At 64.3% G+C, this 25,957-nt stretch overlaps 1 protein-coding gene across 6 annotated transcripts in view; it reads left to right on the forward strand.

Moving 5' to 3' along the window:
• The window catches only part of RIPOR1 (RHO family interacting cell polarization regulator 1), a 38,509-nt gene that overhangs the window by 5,472 nt on the left and 7,080 nt on the right, over positions 1-25,957 (forward strand). For 2 of the 6 annotated variants that reach the window (XM_063334067.1, XM_063334062.1), the window contains exons 1-12: positions 14,238-14,388; positions 20,474-20,600; positions 22,870-23,019; positions 23,351-23,429; positions 23,750-23,773; positions 24,279-24,332; positions 24,441-24,593; positions 24,680-24,743; positions 24,823-24,866; positions 25,070-25,195; positions 25,423-25,571; positions 25,799-25,928. In XM_063334067.1, coding sequence (XP_063190137.1) covers positions 14,370-14,388; positions 20,474-20,600; positions 22,870-23,019; positions 23,351-23,429; positions 23,750-23,773; positions 24,279-24,332; positions 24,441-24,593; positions 24,680-24,743; positions 24,823-24,866; positions 25,070-25,195; positions 25,423-25,571; positions 25,799-25,928 — 1,119 coding nt within the window. In that variant the 5' untranslated portion in view covers positions 14,238-14,369. Of the gene's footprint in view, positions 1-92; positions 332-430; positions 538-8,740; positions 8,900-14,237; positions 14,389-16,542; positions 16,971-20,473; positions 20,601-22,869; positions 23,020-23,350; positions 23,430-23,749; positions 23,774-24,278; positions 24,333-24,440; positions 24,594-24,679; positions 24,744-24,822; positions 24,867-25,069; positions 25,196-25,422; positions 25,572-25,798; positions 25,929-25,957 lie in introns of those variants that run through there. The other 4 variants (XM_063334064.1, XM_063334065.1, XM_063334063.1 and 1 more) reach the window with 4 other exon arrangements.

The raw sequence follows: 25,957 nt of genomic DNA on the forward strand, positions 1-25,957 counted from the left end.
ACACTGGCATTGTCATCCCTCAGTGTGGAGAGAGGGTCCTGAAGGCTTCAGGTGCCGATGATTCCCTCCTTGCTCTCTCTTCCCCCTTTTAGCTGGTTGGATCCCGCCTGGTGCTTCCTTCTGGAAGTACCGACCCCCGACCTGCTGGGGGAGGCAGCATGGAGGTGGCAGCTTTACCAGCTTTGCACAGATTTAACTCAAATACCTAATAAACAGTTTGGAGGAAATCTACCTTGGGGAAGAAAATTGCAGCACTTCACCAGCTTCGTTTGACAAGCCGGGGTTTAATTGAACCCCCTGGTCTCCGGAGGTGCTACCTGCTGCTCCTTGGGTAAGTGGAAATCGGACCGACATCTCTGCAACCTTCTCCAGATCATCTTCTCATGCAACTGAGCTCAGCCAAATTGTCCTCCTCCTACTTGTCTGGCAGGGAGGGGACCTTAATGTCCTGTCAGCACAGGCTGGGGCCGTGTCCTCCCTGGTGGTGACCACCGCGGGACACCTTTCCCGAGCATCAGTGTCCATGCAGGAGCAGAGGTAGGTCACCCAACCACTGAGCTTGCCGGGGTGATGCAGGGTTGCTCCGCGCTGTCTTGCAAATACGCCGCAGATGTTGATGTGCCCATCACATCCCCCCTGGCATGAACCAAGCCGTTCTCCTGGGCCAGCCTGCTCCTTGCCCTGGGACCCTGGCACAGCCACACGTGTGGATCTTCCAAAAAAAACCTGATGCCACCTGTTTGTGCAAGCTGTGCTGTCACCTGGACCCAGCACGGGAGTGTGCACCCGTGGGTTGCAGAGAGGTGCTCACCCTCCCTCCCTCCCACGGCGGGGCTCCTGCCCACGCCTTCGCCCCCAAAAGGGTGCCAGAGCGGGTCCTCAACCCAGTCCCGCTTTGAAGGGTCCTGCCGGGGGTTTGGTGCAGGTCAGCCTCTCCCTGCCCGTCCCCTGTCACCGGCTGGGCCTGAATTTCCAGCTGTTGCAGAACGAGTTCCTGGGAGGCTGCACCCGGAGCTGGCACCACGCCGAGCCGCCCGGCATGCCTGTCGGGTGCTGTGAGCGTGCGTGGGGATGCTGCAGGGACAGCGGATGGGGTTAAGCTGCCCAGGGTATGCCAAGGGCACGGTGGGGGGGGAGCTGTGCTGCTGCTTGCAGGCTCAGCCCCGGAGCAGGATGGGGCTCACTGGAGGGGTCGTCCCCGCTGCGCAACCCTCACTGTATCCCTCGGGCCCCGGCATGTCACCACCCAAATGCATCTGTGCAAAGCCAGCGAGTGGCACAGGGACTGCAGAGACATCCCTGGAGAGCAGCAGGTACCCATCCCACCCTCTCCAGCCACGTGGTTTGTGTCCCAGCCTTTCCTGGGGACGCAGAGTGACATGGCCAGGATGTCCCAGCCCTGCTTCCTTGGAGCATCCTTCCCCCCTTGTTGGCTCCAGGGAGAGGACTGAGCCCCAGCGATGGCAAGAACAAGGATCTGAGCTCGTTTTGATGAGCTCTCTCCCCAGTGTCCCTCTCCTCGGAGCCAGGGAAGTGACGCTGGGGAGGAACTTGGCTCCTCTTGTTTGTTATTACAGGATAAAGTTACCCTTTAAAGCAGAGCCAGTGCTGTCAGGGTTGCGTACCATCCGGGAACATCGCTGCTTCCCAACGGCTCCAACACGCTTCTTGTTATTGTGCTCGCGCGGAGCCAGCCTGCTTCCAGCCCTGGGCACAGCGAGGGGGACGCAGATGGGGGCGATCTGAAAAGGAGCCTCGAGGCTCTTTTCCCACCCTGGGAAAGTTGGAAACAAAGGGAAAAGGCCTCTCACCGGAGAGGGAGAGCTCTCCTGCCTCTGGGATACGTGGGGAAGAAGGAGCAGGAGGCAAGGGCTGGGAGCAATGGAAGGGCGGGGGGACTGGGCTGCGCTGGGGCTGGGGGGGGGGGTCTGCCCTCTCCCGGAGAAGGGCCAGGGATGCTGCCCTCACTGTGGCTCGGCTGGGGACCCCCTCGAGGGGACAGACCACTGGTTCCCACTGGGGAGACTCCTGTGCACGGGCAGGGTGGTGGCGTGGGGCTGGCAGCCGTCCGGCCACCCCACGAGTCCAGCGCCAGCTCAGCATCTGCGGGCGACGCGCAGGCAGAAAGAGGGCTGGCTTCTCCTTCCAGCCCCAGCCTCTGCCCCTGGTGGTCCCAAATCCAGAGGACACCCCCCACCTTCTCCTGTGAGCTGGCACCCCAGGAGACACCCCAGCACCCCAAGGTTTCGCAGGCGTGGGTGTTCCTCAGCAGCGCCCTGGCCATCCCACCCGCGCTAGACCCTCTGGAGGGGACTTACTCAGGGCTTGACCCCCCCCCCCCCGCGCTGAGCTGTGACGTGCCTATGGGGTGGAGGGGAAGGAAGCTGGCCCGGTGGAGCCAAGCCAAGGAGAGCTTCCTGGCAGCGAGCTCCAGCCTCCAGCGCCTTCCGTGCGGCTGCAGATGGCTCCGAGCGGGATGGAAAGCTGCCGCGAGCCCTTTCCAGCCATTCGCCAGCCTTGTGCTGGTCGGGAGGCAAACGCCAACTGGGTGACGCAGCACCGGGGCCCCGACGCTGCCGCCCCGGCGGGGTGTCAGAGGGAAGCCTGACTCATCCCCGGCAGGAGAATATGAGCCTTGCACATGTAAACAGAGCTGGCCCAGGGGCGCCAGGGCATGTGACAGAGACAGGAGAAACCGGCTGGAGCCACAGCTCGGGGCTGGTGGCATTGACACATGTGCTAGAGGCATGTGAGAGGGGGCTTGACCTGTGGAGAGCCAGGATCGGTCCGCTCCTTCCCCGTCCTAAGGCTCAGGGGAGCATCATGTGGCAGGATCCGTGCTATGGGCATGAAGCCCCCCTCTGCTACCCCTGCCCCACCAGTAGCTTTAGGCAACCAGTTTTACCCCTGTTCTGCCTGTTTAGCTGCCACCGCTTTCCTCCGGGGACACCCTTCCCAGTGGGGACCACTTTGGACCAGCTGCTCGGGACAGGCGGAAGAGATGCAGGATGAGGGGCAAAGCTCCTGAGATGCCATCTGGTGGTGCCAGCTTCAGGAGCAGAGCGCAGCTCATGGTGTCAGGAGGTCTCCCTGTGTCTTCTCTTCCCCAGGGATTGAGTGAGGATGGAAGTGCCAGGATCGGGAGTAGGGAGGCTCACTGGGTTCTGCTCCCAGGAGCAGGGATGGCTTGGAGACCTCTCGGTTGTCTGACACGTTCTCCAGCACGTGACTTCCCCTTGGGTTTATATGTGCCTTGCATGTGGATCTGCTCTGGGACAGGAGATGATGACAGCCACTTCCTAGCCTTGCTTACCCAGCGCAGCCGGTTTCATTTCCTTAATCCCTGTCCCTGCATTTTCTTTGTTGTTTCCTCTGGAGGGGAGGGATCGGTGGCTGGAGGCTGGTGCTTGCTGCAGGGAGCACTTTCTCGCTCCGGGGGACCAGCGGGGGTGCCCCTGGCTGCCCCTGCAGGGACCCGCTCTCTGGTTTTGGGTGCGGTGGGTGTTGCTCAGGAGGGGACGGGGTCCCCACCTCAGCGGCGCCTGTGGAGCGGATCAGGGTACGCGTGGGGTCCCCTGCACTGCTCGGCGAGGACCGTATTTGCATACATTTGCAAACGGCCCTGCCAAATTTGCAAATTCAGCCCTGCCGAAGCACCTCGTGCTCCGAATTGCCTTTTCCTCTTGCATCCCCTACGGCACCAGCGTGCCTGGCCTGGGCCAGCTTTGGGGTAAGGTATTCCTGCTGCAGCCCATGGGCTGAGCTTCACCCGGTGCGATGCCGAATCCCCAGGCTGCCAATGCCGCACCGTGGTCCGGCCGTGCCAGCCTCTCCTGTGCACCGAGCTGGGCTGGCCCCGGGGCTTGCCCATGACCTCAGCTTTCCTGCCCGGTGTCGGACGGTTCCCAAGGGGCTGCAGGAATCTTGTGAATCATGAATACTTTTGGAGTGATTCCTTCGGGGTGTGTGTGAGGTGGTTCCTGCCGTGCCGAGGCGGGGATGGCTGGCTGATTGCAGGGGGTGATGTGGTCCCAGGGGATGTTCAGGCCCCCCAGGGCTGAGCCGGGGTCGGGGTTGGAGATGCTGCCTGCCACCTTCCTGGGGTGGAGTTAGGAGAAAGGACAGCTGGCTGGTGGCCGGAGAGCCTGGACTAGCCCCTGGTGCCCTTCTGCAGCTCCTTGCCCTCCTTGGCCCACGCTGGGGCTGAAGTTGATGCAGTTGCAGTCTGGATGTTCTGGCTTTGCTGCAGCGCCCGGGCTGGGGTGCCATTGGCAGCCACGGAGTATGGGAGAGCCGACGGGCACCCAGCACCGCTGCGGGGATGTCCTGCCTCCCTTCTCCCAGCCCCACGGGCAGGCAAAGTGCTGGGATGGGCAGCTCTGCCCCACGGAGAGGGACGGGCTGGGTCAGGGCTGGGTCCCAGACTGCAGACGCCGCATGCTGGCCCCGAGCGTGCCGGGGGAAGGGTTTCCAGCAGGGCTCAGAGGACCTGCTGGCACAGCCTTTCCCCGCTGCTGGCCAGTTCCCCAGCGCGGCCGTGGCCCTGGTGAGTCAGCTGGAGCGGCGGCTCCCATTGCTCATGCTGCACCGGCACCACCCCTGGCTCCTTTAGCTTTTTCCCAGGTTGTGTTCCCCAAAAATGTACACCTGGAGGGATAAGGAGCCCGGCGCCGGGATACCGGGGTGCTCAGCTCCAAGCCTGCAGCAGGGATGGCACCTCGGCTGCTCTCGGGGACGATGGCCGGGCTCCGAGCATGCTCAGCACACCGTGGCTGTGTCGGCACGAGATTTAGGAGGTTTGAAGGTCTGGCCTGCTCTTACTGCCTTGCTCTGACGCTGAGCAGGAATGCTGAGCACGCAGCAGCTCCAGGGCAGCCGTGGAGGGGAGGCAGGCCTGGAGTTAAAAGCTGGCCTCCTGCCCTCCGGAGAGAGGGGAGAGGAAGAGGCGGCTCCAGGCCCAGCCTGCAGCAAAAAGAGCAATTTGGGCAGAGGGTCCGCCAATCGCTCAGACCTTCCTCTGCGTGGCGGCAGGCAGATGCAGGCAGCTGGCACAGCTGAAGCTGACAGAGTGAACAGAATGTGCTTAGGGTGGTCCTGGGTCACCAAGCTCCGCCACAGTGCGATGCTGTGCTGGGAGGCGCTGGATGATGCCTGCTGGTGCTCAGACAGGGTGCTTTGCTGCTCGGGGACTCCTGCCTGCTCCAGCACCCAGCTTCCCAGCCCAGGCGGGGACTGCCGGGAAGCCTCCTCTGGTGGCCTGGCTCCAGGAGTATCCCTATCCACGCCGGGAAGGTTAACCCCTGCCTGCCGGTGGGCATCATCCGGATGGATGGGTGTTTGGGGGGCAGGCAGGCAGGGGGGCTGCTGCGGGCACTGGGGTGCCGAGCCTGCCCTTGCTTTTGTTTGCAAAGCTGGTCTGCGCCGAGCGAGCTCCCCGTGACCTAGAATAGCCGGCGCGGTGTGCCAGCCCCAGCCTTGGCAGAGAGAATGTTTAGCTCCACATCCCCGCTCCGGCAGGGCAGGCGTGTGGCTGAGGGCAGGAGAGCGGCAGGCGGCCCTCTTGGCTCCCGCTTCGCTACGGTCCCCTCTCCTGATGGCTGCAGGGGGACACGGCTGCTCCCCATCCTGGCAGCGGCCGGGAACAGTCTTTTACCTTGCAATGGGGGGGGCATAGGTAAGTGAAATGTGGTGGTGTGGGTCAGTGCGCCTCCAGGCACCCCGAATCTTTACCGAGAGGGTGGTCAAACCCTGGAACAGGCTTCCTGGAGAGACAGTCGATGTCCCAAGCCTGGCAGTGTTTAGGAGGCCTGTGGACAATGCCCTTAATAACAGGCTTTAACTTTTGGTCGGCCCTGAAGCGATCAGGCAGTTGGACTAGATGATTGTTGTAGGTCCCTTCCAACTGAAAATATCCCTCTCCCCTCCCCTCCCCTCCCCTCCCCTCCCCTCCCCTCCCCTCCCCTCCCCTCCCCTCCCCTCCCCTCCCCTCCCCTCTCCTCTCCTCTCCTCTCCTCCCCTCCCCTCCCCTCCCCTCCCCTCCTCTCCTCTTTCCTTTCCCCTTTCCTCTCCCCTTTCCCTTTCCTCTCCCCTTTCCCTTTCCCTTTCCCTTTCCCTTTCCCCTTCCCTTTCCCTTTCCCCTTCCCTTTCCCCTTTCCCCTTTCCCCTTTCCCCTTTCCCCTTTCCCCTTTCCCCTTTCCCCTTTCCCCTTTCCCCTTTCCCCTTTCCCCTTTCCCCTTTCCCCTTTCCCCTTTCCCCTTTCCCCTTTCCCCTTTCCCCTTTCCCCTTCCCCCTTCCCCCTTCCCCCTTCCCCCTTCCCCCTTTCCCCTTCCCCCTTTCCTTTCCCTTTCTATCCCATCCCATCCCATCCTATCCCGCCCTATTCTACCCTATCCCATCCCAGTCTAAATGCTCAGTATTGGAAGACACACCTTGCTGTGAGGGAGGGGATAGGACCAGCTTGGTGATCTTCAGTTGAGATGGGTGAGCCCAGGCAAGCTGTGGTGGGCATTAGGCGGCCCACCGAGCCAGGCTGGGGGCAGGGGGAGGATCAGATGCACCCACGCAGAGCCGGAGTGGGTGGGGGCTCCCACATTGCCCACTTTGCCATACCGTGACGGTTGCAGGTACAGACCGAGTCCCCACGGCCACCTTGCTGGTGTGGTGGCAGGTCTGGCGGCAGGTTGGCCAAGAGCCTGCAGAGGTAGCGTGTTGGTGGGCCAAAGCGCTGACCCGGAGCTGGTATCGCTGGAAGGATTTGGGGAGGGTGACCCAAGCGACTCTGTGCACCAAGAGCTTCCTTTGGGTGCTGCATGGGGTCAGATCCCCGCCCCTGGTTTTTCAGGGGGAGCCCTGGCAGGGATGTGGGCAGAGTGTCTGCACGGGGCAAGTCCCACGAGGTCATCAGAGCACCTCTACTTGCACTTCGAGCATCCACACAACCTGCTAAGTGGTGGTAGCAGAGGAGGTTTCCTGCCTTGCCCCAGTTAACCTCACCCCCCCATGACCACGCAGCGAGATCTGGCTGCCCTTGGAGAGCTTTTGGGAGCGAGCAAGGTGGTGACACCCTTGCTGGTGGGATCCAGCCCCCTGCTCAATCCATGCGGGATGCTGAATCAGGCGATGACAGCACGGCATGGTGGGGCTGACCATGCCAGGCACGTGGTGGACCATCCTGGTGGGACAGGGACTGTGTCATTGATTGCCCTGCTGGCTTGATGGAGCCACACACCCTCTCTGCCTGCTGGCCCTTTGGTTTGGCGTTTCCCTGGTGGCCGTGGGACCTGCTGTCCTCTCTCCCATCTTTGCATCGCTTCTCCTTCCACGTAACAAGGCCAGCCCGAAGGGCCGTGCTGGGAGCTGGGACGCCCTGGTTCTCGCTGAGTGACCTTGGCAACAGTGCTCTGCTCCTCAGTGCGGCCCCAGGAGAGTGACAGAGGTGCAATGATTTCCTCGTCACTGATATTGCCCTACTCCACTGAGCCCCGAGACCTGGCGATGGTCTAATTAGCGCTTTCGCATCGTGGGGCTGGCTAGAGCGCTGCGTTGTATCGTCCTTGCACGGAGGATGTCTCACCGGGGCCGCAAAAGCACCGGTCCCATTTAAAACTGGGTCGATTGGATACGATCTAGGACAGGTTGGGAGAAAGATGAGCTTGGGAGAAAGGAGAGGAAGAGGGTGCATCCCCCCCGCAGCAGGCATGGTGCTGGGGAAACATGGCTTCCTCCCTCCCCTCCAGCCAGAGCTCTGGGGATGCTCGGAGGTGCCAGGACATGGATTGGAAGGGCAGAGGAAGCACGGCCTCCACTCGGAGCTTCGGGGATGCTTGGATGTGCCAGGACATGGACTAGAAGGGCAGGGGAAGCATGGCCTCCACCCAGAGCTCCAGGGATGCTCAGAGGTGCCAGGACCTGGATTGGAAGGGCAGGGATCCAGGGCAACCATGATGCTCCAGGAGGAAGCCAGCACCATGTAACCATGCCATCCTTCGGGGTGGCAGCCTGCATTGGCACCAAGATGCTGGGAGGGCTGGAGCCCCTCTGCTGGGAGGACAGGCTGAGAGCGCTGGGGGCGTTCAGCCTGGAGAAGAGAAGGCTCCGGGGAGACCTTCCAGCCCCTTCCAGTCCCTAAAGGGGCTCCAGGAAAGCTGGGGAGGGGCTCTGGAGCAGGGAGGGGAGCCATGGGATGAGGGGGAAGGAGGGTTTACGCTGAAAGAGGGGAGATTTAGATGAGCTATTGGGAAGAAATTGTTTGCTGTGAGGGCGGTGAGCCCCTGGCCCAGGTTGCCCAGAGAAGCTGTGGCTGCCCCATCCCTGGAGGGGTTCAAGGCCAGGCTGGACGGGGCTTGGAGCAACCTGGTCTGGTGGGAGGTGTCCCTGCCCAGGGCAGGGGGTGGCATTGGGTGGGCTTTAAGGTCCTTTCCAACCCGAACCATCCCGTGATTCCACGACACCGGGAGGCCCTGGAGGCCGGCGGGTGCTTTGCTCCCCCAGGGTGGACGCGCCACTCGCTGTGGGGACGGGCCCTGCTCCCCGCAGCCGGGCCTCGGGGAGGCGATGGGGCCAACTGGGATGAAAATGCCACTTCATTCGTGTCACTTCCCCCCCCCCCCGGCCCCCACCACCCCCCTCAAGAAAACCAGCCGCCACCGGCATCACCGGCACCGGCACCGCCACGACCGTGGCGGTGCCGGTGCCGGTGATGGCGGTGGCGGCGGTGGCTCCTCCCGGCCGCCATTTCCTGCCCGGAATCACATGGGCTCCCGCGTTTCCATGGAGAGGGCCGGGGTGGGCGCTGCCAAGACGAGCCTGCCCCAACTCTCCCGGTTTCTTTCCCCCGTCCATGGGAGCGGAACAAAGAAGGGATGAGCCCGGCCGGCGTCCCCCGCTTCTCCTGGGACATGTGAGTGACACCGCCACCTCCCCCCCCCCACCCACCTCCTCACGCACTCTGGGGCGGGGGGACGGGGACAAAAGAAGGGGGGAGCTTGGTGGCTTTAACTGGTGGTGGTGGGGGGGACATGTCGCCGTGGGGACGAGGACACCACCGCGGGGGGGACGGGGACAGGGCTGTGGTGCTCTGGGGGGGGTGTGGGTGTGGGTGGTATATGGGGGCGAGGACCCCCACACACCCCTTCCCTCACCACCACCACAAAGCCACCCGCTGTCGCCAACCACCCCCCCGCCCCGGGGCCGGGATGCGTGGGCTTCCTCCGCTGCCATTTGGGATGGTGCCGGTCCTGTCGTCCACCCCCGCCCCCCCGATCCGGGACGGAGGGGCAAGGTGGGGCTGCCCGTGGCCATGGAGGGCTCTGCTGGACGCCGGAGGAGTCGTCTCCCATCATCTCCCCCCCCCCCCCCCCGCGCCTTGCACCCAAGCAGGACCCCCCGGGTGTGTGTGGGGGGCTGTGGCTCCCAGGGGACCATATCAGCTGGGTGCTGCCTCCTCCTCCTCCTCCTGGGTGAGGAGGGGAGGAATGCTCGGAGGAATTAATGAGACAGATCTGGCTTTGTTGCTGGCCCGATCCTCCTATCTCCCAGCCCTCCCCAGCCTGCCAAGAAGTGCTTGGGAAGGCCTCGCACCATTAACTCTTTCCCTGCCACCCCAAGGCTCGCATCCCAGGGCCTTGGAGGGTTTTACCCTTGTCAGATTCCCAAAGGAGTCTAACGAGGCTGCCGGGATGTCCTGCCCTTCCTACGAATCCCACCTTGTCCGAGGACCCGTCTCCTGGCCGGTGGCTGAGGACCAGCCTTGCCGCGTCCCCCCGGGCAGGGCTGGGGCGTGAGGATATGACGCCGCGCAAAATCAGGCAGCGCAGGGCTTGGTGGCGGCGGCGTGTCCTGCTCTCGGCTGGTGGAGGTCCCTGACGCGGAGAGGAGCCGTGGTGGGAGCTGGCACGGCCGTGGCCGAGCCCCCGTGGGAGGACCCGGCACCATGGGATCGAGCACGGGAACGCGGGCGGGGATGGGGGATGCCGGGATGGGCAGCGGATGAGGTGGGTGTTGGGGTGCAACTGGGGGGATAACTGTTGATCTGCAGCGGGGGCAGTGGTGGGGACAAGGGCACCTCTTCCCAAACCCTTCCTGAGGCTCCTTGCCACTGCTCCCGCTTTCCCCAGCAATTTGCAGCCTGGGTCTCTGTGGGGTGCCCGGGGTGGGCATCGTCCGGTGCCTGCTGCTACCCCGAGAAGAGGCAGGCAGGGGCATGGGGACATCCCCCAGGGATACCACCATGCTGGGCTCCAGCCTGCACCGGTGGCCAAGGCTCGGTGGGTGCCCCGGAGCTCCCGCCATAGCCCTGACTTCAAGGACGGGACCTGGGAGGCCCGTTGTTGGCAGGGAGCTGGCATTCGGGGTCCCCGGGGGACGGCGGAGGCAGACCAAACCCTGGCTTTGCGTGGGTTGAGGCCATTGCCAGGCTGGGACGAGCTCCCCGCCTCATGCTTTGGGGTTATTTATAGGGCTGCCATTTATATCGCTTCTATTTCTGCTGCCGTGTGGGGACGAGGCGAGGAAGCGAAGGGGGAGGGCTTGAGCCTGCCCGGATGCGGGGTGCCCGGCCCCTGCGGCGAGGGATGCTGCCGGCGGCGGCGTTGGTGCCAGCCTGGCTGTGGGTACAGCCTAGCTTGGCACAAGGGCTGCTCCTTCTCCAGCCCTCGGGGCATCAACCTGCAGAAAAAACTCTGCAGATGATCTGCGGCGTTGGGCTGCCAGGTTTTTTTGGAGCTGGCTTTGCCGGTTTCTGCAAAAAATAAAGTTAGAGGGGTCGGCTGTGGCGCCGTGGTGGTGGTGACCACCTGCAGCTCAGGGACCAAGCTTTCCCAGAGCAGCACTGGCTCTTGCAAGGCCACGCGTCACTTGGTCACTCACCATGGTTCTCCTTCAAGCCATGACGGTGGGTCTTCTTGCCAGAATTATCACCTCCCGCCCCCTCCAAGGTCTCCCCCATGGCCAGGAGCTCTTTGGCCCCCCACCAGGCTGGTGCCTAACATGCTGGCACTGGTCTCCCCAGCCTCTTTTGGCCAGCGGTGACCTCTGCTTGCTGAGGCTGGCATGTGTCCTTTGGTGCTGCGTTTCCAACTGTGGTGACGTTCTTCACCACGCAAGGGTGTCTGTGTTTGGGGAGCACTTGTCCGGGAACAGCTTGAAATAGTTTCTTCATCACTTTGGCCTTTGGTGCTGGTGCCACCAGGGGAGCGTGCTCCTGGGGCTGGTGGCTTCTCCAGGGGCTGGGTGATGCTGGGTGGCCACAGCCTCGGTGCTGGTGGTCCCAGGGCCAGCAGGGAGCAGCCGGGGAACCTCCCCAGGACTCGGTGCTGTCAGGAACTGGGGTCTCTGGGATGCCAGTGCTGTATCCTACGGATGGCAGGGAAGTGGGAACGTCCCCCTGGGGTGTCTGGAATTTTCTTCTGCCTGGCCATGGCTGTATATGTGTGTCCGAGCTCGGCTGCCCACGGAGGGGTTTGTTTGCATGTTCAGTTGGGGTGGGGATGCTCGGGGCAGCTCCCCAGGCCTGGCAAGAGGAGGGCATGACAGGGACACCCCCAAAAAGTGTGTCCCTGCTGCCTAGGAGGGATGGAGGCAGCTGCCCTGGCTGGTTGCGCTGAGCTGGGTGGTGAGCATCCAGGGCAAGTCCCCTGAGTTGGAGGGGTGACCAGTGCCCTACGGCGCCATGGGGCTGTCCCCTTCCCTGCACCCGCTCCCTGTCACCAGCCAGGCCAGGGACAGAGATTCATTTAACTCAATTACCGCACAGGCCCTGGTGGCATTGGCTGGGCTCATGCCCTTCCCCTGCCCTCCCTTGGCAAGGTGTCCCCAAGCTGGCAAGCCCTGCTGAGTGCCGCGCGGGGTGCCACGAGGTGCTCGGAGGAGATGTCGGCTGCCACGTGCCCGCGGCCTCCTCCAGCGTCCTCTGCCAGCTTTTGAATGCTCGAGCCCAGCTCCTGCCTGCTCCTGGCGGTGTCCCTATGGGGGATGCCCGGGATGGTGCTGTGCCATGTGGTTTGCCTTCCCTGCCCGCACACCAGCTGTCCCACGGCCCTTTATGGGGCCACAGGCGTGGCCATGGGGAGGCAGAGTCCCCGCGAGTGGCACAGCCTGGCCGTCACCCCTCTGGCAGGGAAGCCTGGACGTCCCTTCACTCTGCGTGGCACTGGGGAACGCCTCTCCCGGAGCTCCCGGCAGCTTTAGCATGGCTTTCTCGTTAACCTTTAATGAGAACAAACAAGCTGGCATGGGCCCTCGCTGCGGGCGCCTTGCCTGGCCGTGTGCCGGGCAGCGGCTCCGCATGGCTGCCAGCGCGGCGCAGGCTTTGCGGAAGGCTAGAGGGTCCCAGGGCGGTGCTGGGAGCCACGCTTTCCCCCAAGGAGAAGCAGCAAGGGGTGAAAAGCTGGGCAGTGACCCCCTGCCCTCGGCAGCTGCCGGGTCGGGACTTGAGGGCTGGCATGGAGATGGGTCCCTCCTCACCATGCTTTGTGGTGAGCCGGGCTGCTGGCTCCGCTCCATGCCCATGACATTGGCATGGAGGCTGCAGGCAGGTGGGCGGCAAAATGCCTCTATTTGCCAGTCCTGGGGTGGTTTTTTCTCAGCTGCTGCTCGCGGCCAGACCGGTCTCACCAGCTCTCGCCCCAGCTGCTTTCCCAGTGGGGCTGGTGCTGGGTACCCGCCTGGGCACCAACCCAGGCACCCACCCGGACACCAGAACGAGAGGGTGCCCTGGGGCGCAGCGCTCTTTAGTGGCACCGCTGCAAGACCCAGCTCGCCAAGCCTGGCTGTGGCTGGCCCCGGAGCCACAAGCATGCGTGCCCGCAGTGGGGGAGCCACGCCACCCCACAAGGGAGCCGCAGATGCTTCTCCTTCCCTGCAGTGTCCCTGTCCCGTCCTGTGCAGGGACCAGCAAGGAGGGGACCAGCTCCGGGCCAGGGAAGCAGCCCCACAAGTGGCTCACCCTCTAGGGAGGGGGTGAGCTGTGTCCGGGAGCACCCCATCTCTGTAAGCACCCCCACAAGACTCTGTCCCAATGCTTTTCCTCCCGAACCTGGCCTGACCTCGCTCTAAAAGCAGCAGCAAACAGGAAAGGAGCCTGGGAGGGAGGTGTCTCTTCCTGCCCCGGTGACGTGGTGATGGCAGCCGGTCCCAGCCTGGATTGGGCTGGCTGCTCCAGCCTCCTCCGTCTGAGCTGGAGGGGGGGTGACTCAGGACCAGGACCCCGTGGCGGGGGGTCCCATCTGTGCCAGAATCCCTCTGGTCGTTTAGGACATCCCTGTGCTTTCTGCCAGCGAGTTGTGGGGCCGGGAGGTGCCGCTGGGGTTGGCATGGGGGGGGGCAGGTGGCTCTGCCACACTGCCCCGTGGGAGCGCGACCTCCGCGGGAAGCGGGGCATCCTTGGTTCCCACATGGGAATGGCAGCCAGCATTTTGGAAAGCCGGCCCCTTCGAGGTTTTGGAGACCCAGGCAACACAAGCTGGGGACATCTGAGCAAGGAAACCCTTTTCCCAGTGGCTCTTAGGTGTTGCGGGGTGCCCACGGACGGGGTGCCCATGGACAGGGTGCCCACATGGATGCGTGCCGTGGGAAGCCTGCAGCAAAGCCATGGCGGTTTTGTGTATATAAATATATTTTTTAAAAAAGCAACACAGACGCGAGCAGCAGGGCTGCCGGGACCGCTCCCCGCAGTGGTGCGAGCGTTGGCTGCCCGCTCTGCCCACGGCTTTGTGGCTGCCCGCAGCGGAGCTGGCGGGGATGGGGGCGAGGGACGGTGCCCGGAGCATCCCCACCCTGGAGCAGGGATGAGCTTGGGGCCAGCGGTGCGTTGGGCTGGGCGGTGTGTGCTCCCTGGCTCGTGGCCTGCCCTGGCTGCCGGAGGGAAGGGGTGCTCCGCAGGGAGCAGTCTTGCGGGGGGGTTGGCGTGAGGCTGACAGGGCTGGCGGGGGACGCTGCGGTGCCCGGCGCAGGCTGCGGTCCTGAGTTTGCACCGTGGTGACCCGCGGTGTGGTCCCCTCCCCTGTGTGCCTCAGTTTCCCCAGGGGGGTGGTGGGGAGGGGAGGATGGGGACCGAGCCGTGCCGTCCCTGCTCCTGGGGCAGCCGGCGCTGGTGGGGTCCCCCTCCTTCTGAGGGGTTCGAGCGTCCTTCTGTCCTCCTGTCCTCCGTCCTGCCGTCCCCAGCCCTTGAGTCTCGGCCAGGGCTACGGCGCTGGGCAGTGATGTCAGCCCAGGGGAAGTGTGGGAGGAGACTGCTGCCCGGGGGGAGCCCTCCCGGCCCCAGCCCCCACACACAGGCGGACGACGGAGGGACGGCATGAGAGAGCAACAGCCGCCCGCGCCGCACGGGACGCCGACCCCAGCCCGAGGGGGACGTGCTGCCACAGCCCGCCATGAACGGCAAACCAAAAGGTACCGAGCGCTGGCAGCACCGGAGCCCCCGGCAAACACTGTTAATTTGGGGACCTCCGGCTGTTTGAGACTCTCGGGGTGACGCCATCAGGCTAGCGGGGGGGGGTTTTGGGCAAGCAGCTTCCCTGGGAGGAGAGCTCTCCCTGCCAGGGGCACTAGGGACATGGGTACTTGCCGCTTGCAAGGGACACGGTTGTCACTGCGCTGTGCAGTGACGAGGTGTCAGGACGGGGTGTCTGTGGCAGGATAGGACCCGCCGGCTGCCCAGCCTTGCCATTGCCCATGCTGAGACCTGGGCCCTGCATCTCGAGGCAGGAGAGGGGCCACGGCTGCCCTCCACTCCCCGGTGATGCGCCCCAGACGTCACGGCAGCGCAGCTTTCCTTGGCAAATTGGTTTTCTCCCCCTTGTACCCGCCGCATCTTGTGCTAACAAGGACAAACAGAGCCCGGCTCTGGGTTGAGCGTCCCTGGCATGGTGGCCTCAGGGGACTTGGGCAGAACGGGGGGTCCTGGGGCTGCCCTCGCGCACAGGGGCCAACTTGCCTGGGCAGGATTTGGGGTGGGGGGAAGTTACTGGTAGCCATCCTGGAGGTGAGCAGGTAGGGGCAAAGGTGGCATGTGGGACCTTCTCAAGGTTATGCCTACCCCAGGAGGATCCTTCCAGAGGATGTCAGCAGCTCTGAGAGGGGTCACAGCCCACTGTGGTGCCCCTGGGCAGGCTGCAGTCTCATCTAGCAGGGCATGGAGGTGAGCTATGGCCCCCAGGCCTCCAAAGCCATGGGCATCCTGGCTGGGTGCTGGGTCTGTGCCTTTGGTGGTGGGGGACCCGCTTCACTGGGACCCTGGTGGCCCTGGGCTGGCTCTCAGGAGCCATCCTAGAAGGCAAGTTGGGCTTGAGCTCAGCCAGGCACTGGGGAAAACCCCCTAGCCCCAGTGGTGGCTACCTCCCTGGGTCCCAGTTTGGAGCTTTCATCCCCTTCTGGCTGCGAACTGGGAGCTGGTGGGATGGGTGGCGGGGTGGGCGGCTGCGAGCCCCTCCCTGGGGAGCCAGCTGTGAGTGTCTGCCTGCGCTGTGCCCTGCCCTGCCCTTCCTCGGGGATACTCCACGGGGTAAATAAGCACTTCCTCCAATTCTTCCCATTCGCAGCTCCTTCCCTTTCCTGCTGCCCTCCCACTCTGGCTCAAGGAGCCAGCCGGCCTCCCGTGGCCCTGAGGGCGGATACAGCCACCGTGTCCCCGCCGCCATGAGCACCCGGCACCCATCAAACCCCCAAACCGCCATCCCCTGCTCCTGCCGCCTTACAGCTGGGAATTTCTCTCCTGGGTGAGCCATGGGGAGCCAGGATGCTGTTCACTAGCTCATCCACAACTCCCAAAAAACCCCAGTCCCCCTCCTCGCTGGGCACGGAGGGCAAGGTGCTGGGGGGTCCTGCCTGCCTGGAGGAGAGGCAGAGCATGGAGGAGGTCAGGGAAGAGGCGTCCCGGGCTCCCTGTGACCAAGACGGCATGGCGTCGGTCCCCGGATGCTCCCATCCTGTGTGTTGGGGAGGGACAAGAGGCGATGGGAGGGAAGAGCTGCTCCAGCCCACGCCGGGAGCCGGCCAAGGGCCGTCCCGGGGCCGGAAGGGGCCGGGGGTGGGGGGGGAGCTGGGGTACGGGCTTGGGTTAGGGCCGCGGGGATGCAGCTGTGCAAACAAGGATGCAGCGCCTGGGCCGGAGGGAGCCGTGCCAAGGGGCTGAGTTCGCAGGCTCCCGAGGTCGCCCCCGCCGTGCGCCCAAGGGTGCCGGGGTGGGAGGAGGGGGGTCATGCTGCTGGCGTGGGGTGGGGGGACCTCCCGCTTGCCACAGATGCCGAGGACAGGATGGACCGTCCCGTGGCCATCACGCCGTGGGGGACACTGGTACCCCGCTGTGCCCAGGGAGGTGGCCGCAGTGCCATTGGTATGGGGACCACAGCCCAGCCCTGCCAGCCCCTCCTGGGGAAGCCCCTCGCAGGGCTGTGGGTGCTGCTGGCTGGTGGTGGGTGCTGCTCCCTGGGGTGCTGGGTCGGCCACCCTGGGTGGGGTGACACCCTGGGTGTCGCTGGCCTCCAGTAAGTGACATCATTACTTGAGATGGTGGTCGGAGCACCCCCAGCTGCCAGGGCTGTGCGGCTGAGGGGGGTTTGGGGGGAGCCAGTTTGGGGCGTCTCCGACCAGGGCAGCGTTGATAAACCCGCCGGAGCGACCTGAGGCTGGTGTCTGAGTGTCGGAAACAGAAACCAGCTGGGACCAACCCAGCCGGTCGGACTGCCCCCTCCGCTGCTCCGACCAGCATTCTTGGGATCCCAATCATCTCCAGAGCACCGGGCGTCGAGCAAGGAGTGAGCTGGCGGCCGGGCTGGAGAGCCCCGGGGTGGGCTCCGGCACCCCCCGGCCACGCCGCCCGCCCAGCTGCTCACATCTGGCTGCTCTGCCTTCTCGGCCACTGCCCATGGGCAGCGCTGGCCGGGGACGGACGGACGGACAGACGGACTGATTCCCAGGATTGCATTTGTTACGCTGGGAGAGCTGCTGGCAGTCTGCGGCGCAGGCACGGCAAGGTGAAAAGCTTGGTCGGGAGGTTGCTTCGTTAGCACTGAAGCTCTAATTAAGGGCAGGGGGTGGTGGGGTTGGCAGGGACTGGACCACTGGGGACAAGACCTTCGGGGCAGGACCCCCATGGCTCCTTCTCGGGAGAGGGAGGGACGTGCTTTGGGCTCAGCCCGTGGCAGGGACATGAGCACGCCAGTGCTGTGCCCGGTGCCAGCCTCCCGGTAAGCCTGGTGCGGGGCTCAGCACCCTGGGTGAGATGCGGCGGCCGATGGCCCCTTCCAAGCGTGCCCCGGGCTCTGCTCCGCCGTGGTACCAGGTACCTCTTATCTCGGTAATGTCAGGAATGCACCACGCCGGGGTTTTTTTCCTCCGCTGTTGAGCCAAGCGTGCCAGGAGCGGAGACCCCCCCACCCTGCCTGCCCTACCTCACGCAGGCAGCGCTGCCCTCCGGCACCCTGCTGGCTGCCCGCCTGTGCCGGGCTCCAGCATCCTAGGGGCTCCCGGGGCATCAGCTCCGCAAACCAGGGTACGGTGTACCCCCTCCTCGAAGTGGGTTTGGGGTCCTGGCAGAGGAGCTGGGCTGCAGGGTGCCAGGCTGGGGACACAGGGTGCTGCGGCAGACAGGCTGACGCTGGCAGGAGCTGCCAGTGCCCGAGGCCAGGCACTGGGCTGGCTGGCAGCAAGTGCTGGGGCTGCGCCGTCCCTTCGACTCAGGTCTGCACCCATCCTGACGGCAATCTGGCCTCGTGGTGCAGTGCATTGCAGCGGGTGTTTGGGGGGAGAGCTGGGTCCCTGGGCTGGAGCGCAGGGACGTGGTGCTGCCAGCGGCCACCGCTCACGGCACTGCTCCCCGTGCCAGTGCAGGAGCCTCGGGTGGCTGCTGGAGCCTGTGAGGGGTCTGGGTGAGTGGCTGGGCATCGCTCTGACTCTACGGGGGAGTTGTGCTGGGGCTTTGGTCTCCCACAGCACCTCCAGCATCCTTCTCCCCTGTGATGCGACCAGCATCCTTCTCCCCCGCAGCACCCTCAGCATCCTTCTCCCCCACAGCATCCTTCTCCCCGTGATGCCATCAGCATCTTCCTCCCCTGCAGCACCCTCAGCATCCTTCTCCCCCAGAGCATCCTTCTCCCCGTGATGCCTTCAGCATCCTTCTCCCCTGCAGCACCCTCAGCATCCTTCTCCCCCGCAGCATCCTTCTCCCCGTGATGCCTTCAGCATTTCTCCCCCGCAGCACTCTCAGCATCCTTCTCCCCCGCAGCATCCTCCCCGTGATGCCTTCAGCATCCTTCTCCCCCGCAGCACCCTCAGCATCCTTCTCCCCCGCAGCATCCTTCTCCCCCGCAGCATCCTTCTCCCCGTGATGCCTTCAGCATCTTTCTCCCCCGCAGCACCCTCAGCATCCTTCTCCCCCGCAGCATCCTTCTCCCCCTGTGATGCCCTCTGCATCCTTCTTCACAGTGCAGGCTCCTGCCTGGGTGACCCTCCTTATAGCCCCCCTGCCATGCTCCCATATGGCAACGTGGGCTGGAGAAGGATGGGTTGGCAGGGCCGTGCTCACCCCATAGGAGCTGTGACCTGCCCCACATGTGGAGAGCCCCATGGTAGGGGTGCTGGGTGCTTTCCCTATAGGTGAGCCATTGTCATGCCCAGCTGGGGCAGCAAGTGCCGGTGTCATGGGCCTTGCTCGCTCAGTGCGGGGCAGATTAAACAGCCCTGCAGGGGGTAATCTGCCCAGGCCTTGCAGGTCAGCCGGGCTGCTAGGGATTACAGCTCCTCCTAATGAGCTTAATTGGGACAGTGTTGTCCTGGAAACTGGAGGGACTGGCACCGAGATAACGTCGAGGCGGTAGCACCCACAGAGTAGCTCTGTGATCCTGGGCTGGGACGCCAGTGCCCGGAGGGAGACCAGATGGACCTGCTGCGTCCCGGCTCCGTTGGGATGGAGGTTATCGGCGGTGGCTGGCTCTGATTCCAAACGGCTCCGGCTCATCCCAAGCGCTGCGAATGCCTGGCCCCAGCCTGGTGTGCGGGGCGGTGATGGCATGGCTGCGGGGTGGCGGGGAGCACAGCGCCGGGGGGATCCCTGCCGATGGCCCAGCAGGTGCGTGCCATGCCGGGATGGTTCAAGCTGGGATCATCATCTGGGAAGGAGTGGGAATGGTGGCGATGCGGGGGGAGCCCTAGCGGTGTCTGTGTCCCCGTGCCATCCCTGGTGCTGCTGGGGCCGGGGACTTGCTGATGGCTGTGCTGGGGCAGAAGGAAAGGCAGAGTAAGCCCCTTAGGGAGTGGGGAGGTGGCTCTGGCTGGGGTTAGCTTGGCCCCATCTACCAGCCGGAGAAGCTGTGCATCCTTGGGGCCCTGCTTAGCCTTCCCCGGCAGGGTCCATGACCGCCGGGCACCGTGTGGGCTCATCCCCGGCAGCTCCTGGCTCCCCAGCCCACAGCTCAGCTCTGGGGGCTGGCGGGGACAGAGGGACCGAGTTGGCATCGGTGATGGCCGGGGTGAAGTGGAGCATCCAGCAGCCTCTGCCCTGCTTCTGCGGCTGCCCTGCGGGCTGGGTTCCCCCGTGTGCCCTGCTGGCACTGCTGGGGGTGGCAGGGCCAGGAGGAGCCCCGGGCTCCCCTGTTCTTGTCTTGTCTCTTGGGCTCCTCCCTTGCTGAGCCCCCAGCCAGGGCTGCGGCGATGCTCCCTGTGACATGAGGTGGCAGCTGGGTCAGGGCCCCAAGACTCAGAAATCTGCTCTGCCCTGGCTGACATCAACTGCACCAGCCACTGCGGGGACAGGCGGGTACCGGCAGCTGGTTCGGGGCTCCTGGCATCGTCTCTGGCATTGCCACGATCAGAGGGCATGGCTGCGGTGGCCGTGGGGCTGGACACGTGCTGCCTGCGCGGACCTTCCAGGGTCCAGCAGGGAATGGCTCGGCCTTTCCTTCCCTGATGCAGAGCTCCTGGCAAAGCCGGGGACTTTCCAAAGCGCTTTGTTGTCCACGGGTTTCCCTCCTGATTGCCGGAGCGAGCGGAAGCCAGCGCAGAGACAGCGAAGGGCTGGGCAGCCAGCTCCGGCTCCGCGCCCTTCCTGCTCCTGCAGCGGCGTGGCACGGGCGACAGCGGGACATGGGACGAGACAGTTCAGGAGGAGGTGGCTGGGCTGGGGCACAGCGGGGGGTTTGCCATGGTCGTGTGCGGGAAGGGCCACAGTAGGCATTGGGCATCAGCCCCTTCCTTTGGCTCCCGGCGGATCAAGCTGGGGCGCGTCCGCCTGTCTGTCCTCGCTGAGTGGCCGCAGTGTCCGGAGCTCTGCTTCACCCAGGGCAGGGCAACAACCCTGTTGCTGGGGACAGCGTGGGACCTGCGACCCTGGTGCCACCGGGAGCATCCTTGGGCTGAGCGGGAGGGAAGGCTCCCAGCCCTGGCCCTTGGGTGCCGTTCCTGTCTGGGTGTCGGTGGCAGCCCTGCCTGCGTGTGTTTTCCCACCCCACTGCTGCTGACCCCGCTCTCTCATGTCCCCCAGGGAGGCCCTCCAGGTCACACTCAACGATGTCACTGTCTGTGCGCCCGCAGCGCCGAGTCCTCGTCACCAAGATCAATAGAAGCCAGTCCTTCGCCGGAGTGAACTCGACAGCCGACCGGCCTTTCAGGTAGGAGATGGGTGCTCATGCTGCGGGCCATGAAGGACAGGGACAGGCTTGGGCGTGGTGGCGGGACCTGCTGTGCATCCCGAGGCACTTTCCCAACCCGCTGTCCTGGCATCTCCCTCAGGGACCTTTGTGGTACCCAGGGGATGTCACAGGGGAGGCTGTAGGGAGCATGGAGATGGGAGACATCACCCCAACCCTCTGCTGTGCTGTGTCCCAGGGTGGGTGAGGACCCTGCAACCCCGTGGCTGCTGCCACCAGAGTATGGAGGGGGCAGGTGTAACTCACCCTCGTTCTTCAGCCAGCTTTTAAGAGCTTCCGTGTGACCATCTCATCATGGTTAATGGGTGCGGTGAAGGAGCTGAGGTGGCTTTGAAGCATTGTGTCTCGACGGCCTTGACGTCCTGCGGCGGCTGGTTTCGGGGTTTGAGGGTTGGCGTGAATCAGGGTTTCCTCCAGGTCATTTCAAACCTGTGGCTGAAAGGTTTTATTGGCTGCCCATCCACTGCGTTGCGAGGAGCAGCCGTTCCCTACTCATCCTCTCTGGCCGCTGGTGATGTTATGGTCCCATCATACCCTTCCTCCTCCTCTCTGCTGAACCTCACGGCGGTGAGAGTCACCCCACGCGCTGCTCGTCCCTGCCACCCTCCTCCGCACCGTCCCTAGCTCCTGGCTACCCTGTTGCAGCTGGTTCTCGGGACATGGGCACGCCATAGCTTTGGGCTACAGGACTTTAATGCTCTTAATCCCTTTTCCCAGCACCCAGCCAGGCTCCTGACCTCCCAGTGCATCCACTGGTGCTGGGGGAGAGACATCGCTCAGCCAAAGGCCTGGGGAGAGTAGTGCCAAGCTGCCTTGCCAGGCTATGGGCACCTTTGCTGGGTGGGCACAAGCCCAGGTAGAACGTCCCCATGGCTGGAAGCAGACCTCCAGCCCTGCTTGGCTCTTGTGCCCAGCTCCTGTCCAGCCTCTGGGCCAAGCGAAGTTCTCCAGGCCACCAGCACATCACTGGGTCAAGGGGTGCCAGAGGAACTCGCCTGGGGACAGGGAAGAGGGAGGACTTTTGGATGCCCGCAGCCAAGTGGCTGGTGGAGAGATGCTTGTGGGAGATGCCTCCAGGGGTCCTGGAGGACGGGAATGAGGACAGATGGTGGAAATCAAGCGCTTACCCATCACTCTGGCTGGGAAGGAGGCCAAGACATTAATTTTCCCCCACCAATGATTCGGGGAAGTCTTTCGGCCACTCCTGCAAAGAGCGGCACAGGATGGGAGGTCCGTCCCGGGGCTGGGAACTGAGGAGCCTGTGGTGTCTCCCGGGCGCCGGTGGCGCGACGATGCGTTGGAAGGAGGAAGGGAAGAGCCGGTCTGAGCGGGGCGTTGCTCGCTGGGCTGGGGAGCCGCTCCGTTGCACAAGGCAGGAAGGGTGGTGTTCGCGTCCCGGGTGCTGGGTCGGCATCCCTTCAGGTCGGCCGGGGGAGGTCCCCAAGGTGGCGGTGGGGCAGGTGGAGACAACGGGTAGCCGGCAGCTCCATACGGTGGGTTTGGTGACATCTGGAGAGGCGTAGCATCAGTGAGGATGTCCCTGCCCCGTGTTGCTGCACTGTGGGATGGGGTGCTTGTCCCTAGGATGCTCCCGTGCTGGGGTCCTTGCCTGTCCCTGGGAGCACACGGTGGCGGGACAGCAAGCCTGTGGCTTGTGTCACCTTGACACAGTGCCCAGATTACAGGGAGCATCTCCATGCTCCTGGCAACTTGGGGTGCTGGGGATGGAGCAGAGCGTGACCCTTTTGGAGGGTGGCTGGGGGTGGAGATGTCCCCACAGGCACTCCAGGCACACAGCTTGGCTGCTGCTGGTGCCAGCTCCGTTTGCCTTTGCTCCCCCCGACTGGCGCCTGGGACCCCCAGACCACCGCAGAGGCTACCTCAGCATCTCGGACCCTGCTGGGATGGGGTTACCTCCTTGCTCTTCACCACCAGCTTTGTGGGTCTCTCCTTGTCCTTCCCATGGCTTTGGGGCAGCCAAATGCATCGAGGGGGCTGCGGACACCCGGGGCAGGCGGCACTGCCCAGCCTTATGTCCCCCTCTCGCCCGGCCCCGCTGGCTGGTTAGACTGGCTGCTGGGGAGTCCTGGGAGAGGCAGACAGGTCCGGGTGGACCTGGCCTCCATCCCAGACTTCCAGACAGAGTCCCTGGCAGGCTGGGGCACCCAGGCTGATCCCGGTGCTGTGTGCTGACCCCGGCCACCCTGGGTTTGCCTTCCTCTCTCCCCAGGAACCTCTCGCCCTTCACCCCCACCGTCTCCCGCAAGACTGGCTCCAGGGTCAGTAGGATGTTCTCAATGTCCCACAAATCCCCACCACCCAAGGTGCCTCAGCCCAACCGCCTGGACGAGGTGTACGAAGCTCTCAAGAAGGGCCTGACGTAAGTGCTGGGGCTCCCCATGGCTGGGTGGTTGGAGGCAGGGAGCCCCGAGGGGCACGGGGACAGCTTGCTGTGTGGGTTGGCGTTGGCAGCTCTCTCCTCTCACCAGGCAGGGCCATGCCAGGTCTCCTGAGCACAGTGCCTCGGTGTCCCAGAGCTGCGTGGGGTCCTGCATCCCACCACGTCCCACGTAGAGGCGCTTGTGGGCTCCCTTGCCTGGGTGCTGGAGCGGGAATGCGGGGCCACGTGTACTGGGTGGGTGTGGGCTGTGGGTGGCAGGAGCCCTGGGCAAGGTGTCCCAGCCTGACCCCTGTGGTGTGGTTGCCCACAGAGCCTACCTGGAGGTGCACCAGCTGGAACTGGAGAAGCTCAGCACCCAGATCCGTGAGTCCAAGAGGAATTCACGCTTGGTGAGTGTTGCTGGGAAGAACCTTCCGGGGAGCAATGCTTTGGGGCAGACGGCTGGGGTTGTGGGCACAGCTGGGGCAGCTCATGGTCCACCTGTGCCCCGGGGCAGACCTGCTTCTGTAGGGACATCAGGGGCCAGCCCGGGCTCTGGTGCTGGGCTGCACGGGGCTCCTGTCCTACTGTCATGCACTCCCCGGCCCCGTCTGGGTGCTGCATGTCCCCGCCGACGTGCTACGGGTGGTGGCTGTGCGATGTACTGGGTCTCCTTGGGTGGGCAGAGCTGGCTTTGTGCTGCGTCTTATCCCTCTCCTCTCTCCTCCAGGGCTTTCTCTACGATCTGGATAAGGTAAGCGGGATCCGTGCCCTGTCCCCCTTGTCTCCCCCATCCTTGGGCCAGGGATGTGCTACTGCCAGCCCCTTCTCCACTTGCCTGTCCCCCGTCCCCTGCGCGGCAGAGTGCCTGCGGGGTGGGATGGGGGCTCTGCGGGCAGGCTGGGTCTGGGCAGGGGACGAAGCAGAGACAGACAGGGGCTTGTAGCCTGCTTCTTGCAGACAAAAGCTGTGGGTGGGGAGTGCTGAGCCTGGGTTAGCTCTGAGTTAGCCCCGGAACCTGGCGTGTCTCCTGGGGGACCCTCTGGAGCAGGGGAGGCTGGAGGATGCTGCAGTGCATGGGTGCAAGTGTAGCCTCTGCTCCGGTCACTGCTGGCTGCCACCCCACACCTCCCAGGCTGGGCTGGTGACCACGATCTGTCCCAGCCACAGCCTTGGCACGCAGCAGGGCGCATCCTGCCCGGCGGCTTCTCTCTGGAGGGCTTGGGCTGCCTCTCATGCCGTCTTCTCTGCTTTTCCAGCAAGTGAAGTCGATCGAGCGCTTCCTGCGTCGCCTGGAGTTTCATGCTAGCAAGGTGAGAGCTGGGGAGCGGGGTCACCTTGGGGCTCCCTGGGTGCAGTGCTGGGATGGCTGTGCCATCCCCTGCCCTGCCCCTCACCGTAGCCTGGGCCTGTCCTTCCAGATAGATGAGCTCTATGAGGCTTATTGCATCCAGCGGCGGCTCCGGGATGGAGCCCACAACATGGTCAAGGCTTACAGCACGGGCTCGCCGGGCAGCCGGGAGGCACGCGAGAGCCTGGCCGAGGCCAGCAAGGGCTACAAGGAGTACACGGAGGTGAGGCAGCCAGCTGGAGTGGGCTGGCAGGGTGCTGGGTCCCGTGGATGGCTGCTGATGGGTGCTGTCCGTCCGTCTGTCCCCAGAACATGTGCCTGTTGGAGAACGAGCTGGAGAGCCAGCTGGGCGAGTTCCACGTCCGGATGAAAGGTAACGCGTCCCACTCCATCCCTGCCCTGCCGCCTTGCCTGCCTGCTGCCTGCTGACGCCCCTCTGCCCTCTCTTGCAGGACTGGCAGGCTTTGCCCGGCTCTGTGCTGGTGACCAGTACGAGGTTGGTGGGACTCTACGGGTTGGGATCTGCTCTTCTCCTCTGGTTCTTGGGGTGCCTGGGGGGTGTAGGTGGGCGCTGGCGTGGAAGCATGTTGCAGGGTGGTGGTGGGTGGCATGGGTCCCTGGCCATACCCGGGGATGCGCAGGGAGCACCCACCACCCCAGGGCTGTGTCTCCCCCATACCCACCCCTCTGCGTCCCCAGATCTTCATGAAGTACGGACGGCAGCGGTGGAAGCTGCGGGGGCGCATTGAGGTGAACAGCAAGCAGGTGTGGGACAGCGAGGAAATGGTTTTCTTGCCCCTCGTCACTGAGTTCCTCTCCATCAAGGTACGGTGCAGAAAGGGGCAGGGACCATGTGGGGCCAGCTGCCACCCTGCTTCCCAGCAGGGCTTCCCTGCAGGACCTCACCTAAACCTCACCCAAACCTCACCCTCTCTGGGGTGGGAGGAGGCCATCTGGTGGTGGTGGTGGCATCCTGGCACACAGCATGGATGCGCACAGCATCCACGAAGTCCATGGCTTCACCTTATCCTCTCCTCCTTCTCCTTCCCCAGGTGACGGAGCTAAAGAGCCTGGCCAACCATGTTGTGGTGGGCAACGTGTCCTGCGAGACCAAGGACCTCTTTGCGGCTCTGCCCCAGGTAGTGGCTGTGGATATCAACGACTTGGGCACCCTCAAACTCAGCCTGGAGGTGACCTGGAAGTGAGTACCTCAGCGGGCATTTCTGGTAGCACGTGGCAGGGCTGGGGACACCTGGCGTGGTCTGGCAAGAGGTGGCCCACCCTGGGCTCCCATTCCAAAACTAGGCTGCATTATGGGAAGCCACAGGTTGACCGGATGGCATCCTGGTGTCCTGCTCGCTGCGGAGCAGGGTTGAGACCCCTCCCTGGGCTGGCACACGCCCCTCACCTCCCTGCTCTCGTCCCCAGCCCCTTCGACAAGGACGACCAGCCCTCGGCAGCCAGCACCGTCAACAAGGCCTCCACGGTGAACAAGAGATTCTCCACCTACAACCAGAGCCCGCCCGACACGCCGTCCCTGCGGGAACAGGCTTTCTATGTAAGTGTGACACCGGGCAGGGCTGCTCG

The sequence above is a fragment of the Chroicocephalus ridibundus genome, chromosome 4, assembly GCF_963924245.1.
Source record: "Chroicocephalus ridibundus chromosome 4, bChrRid1.1, whole genome shotgun sequence".
In the NCBI taxonomy this organism is placed as follows: Eukaryota; Metazoa; Chordata; class Aves; order Charadriiformes; family Laridae; genus Chroicocephalus; species Chroicocephalus ridibundus.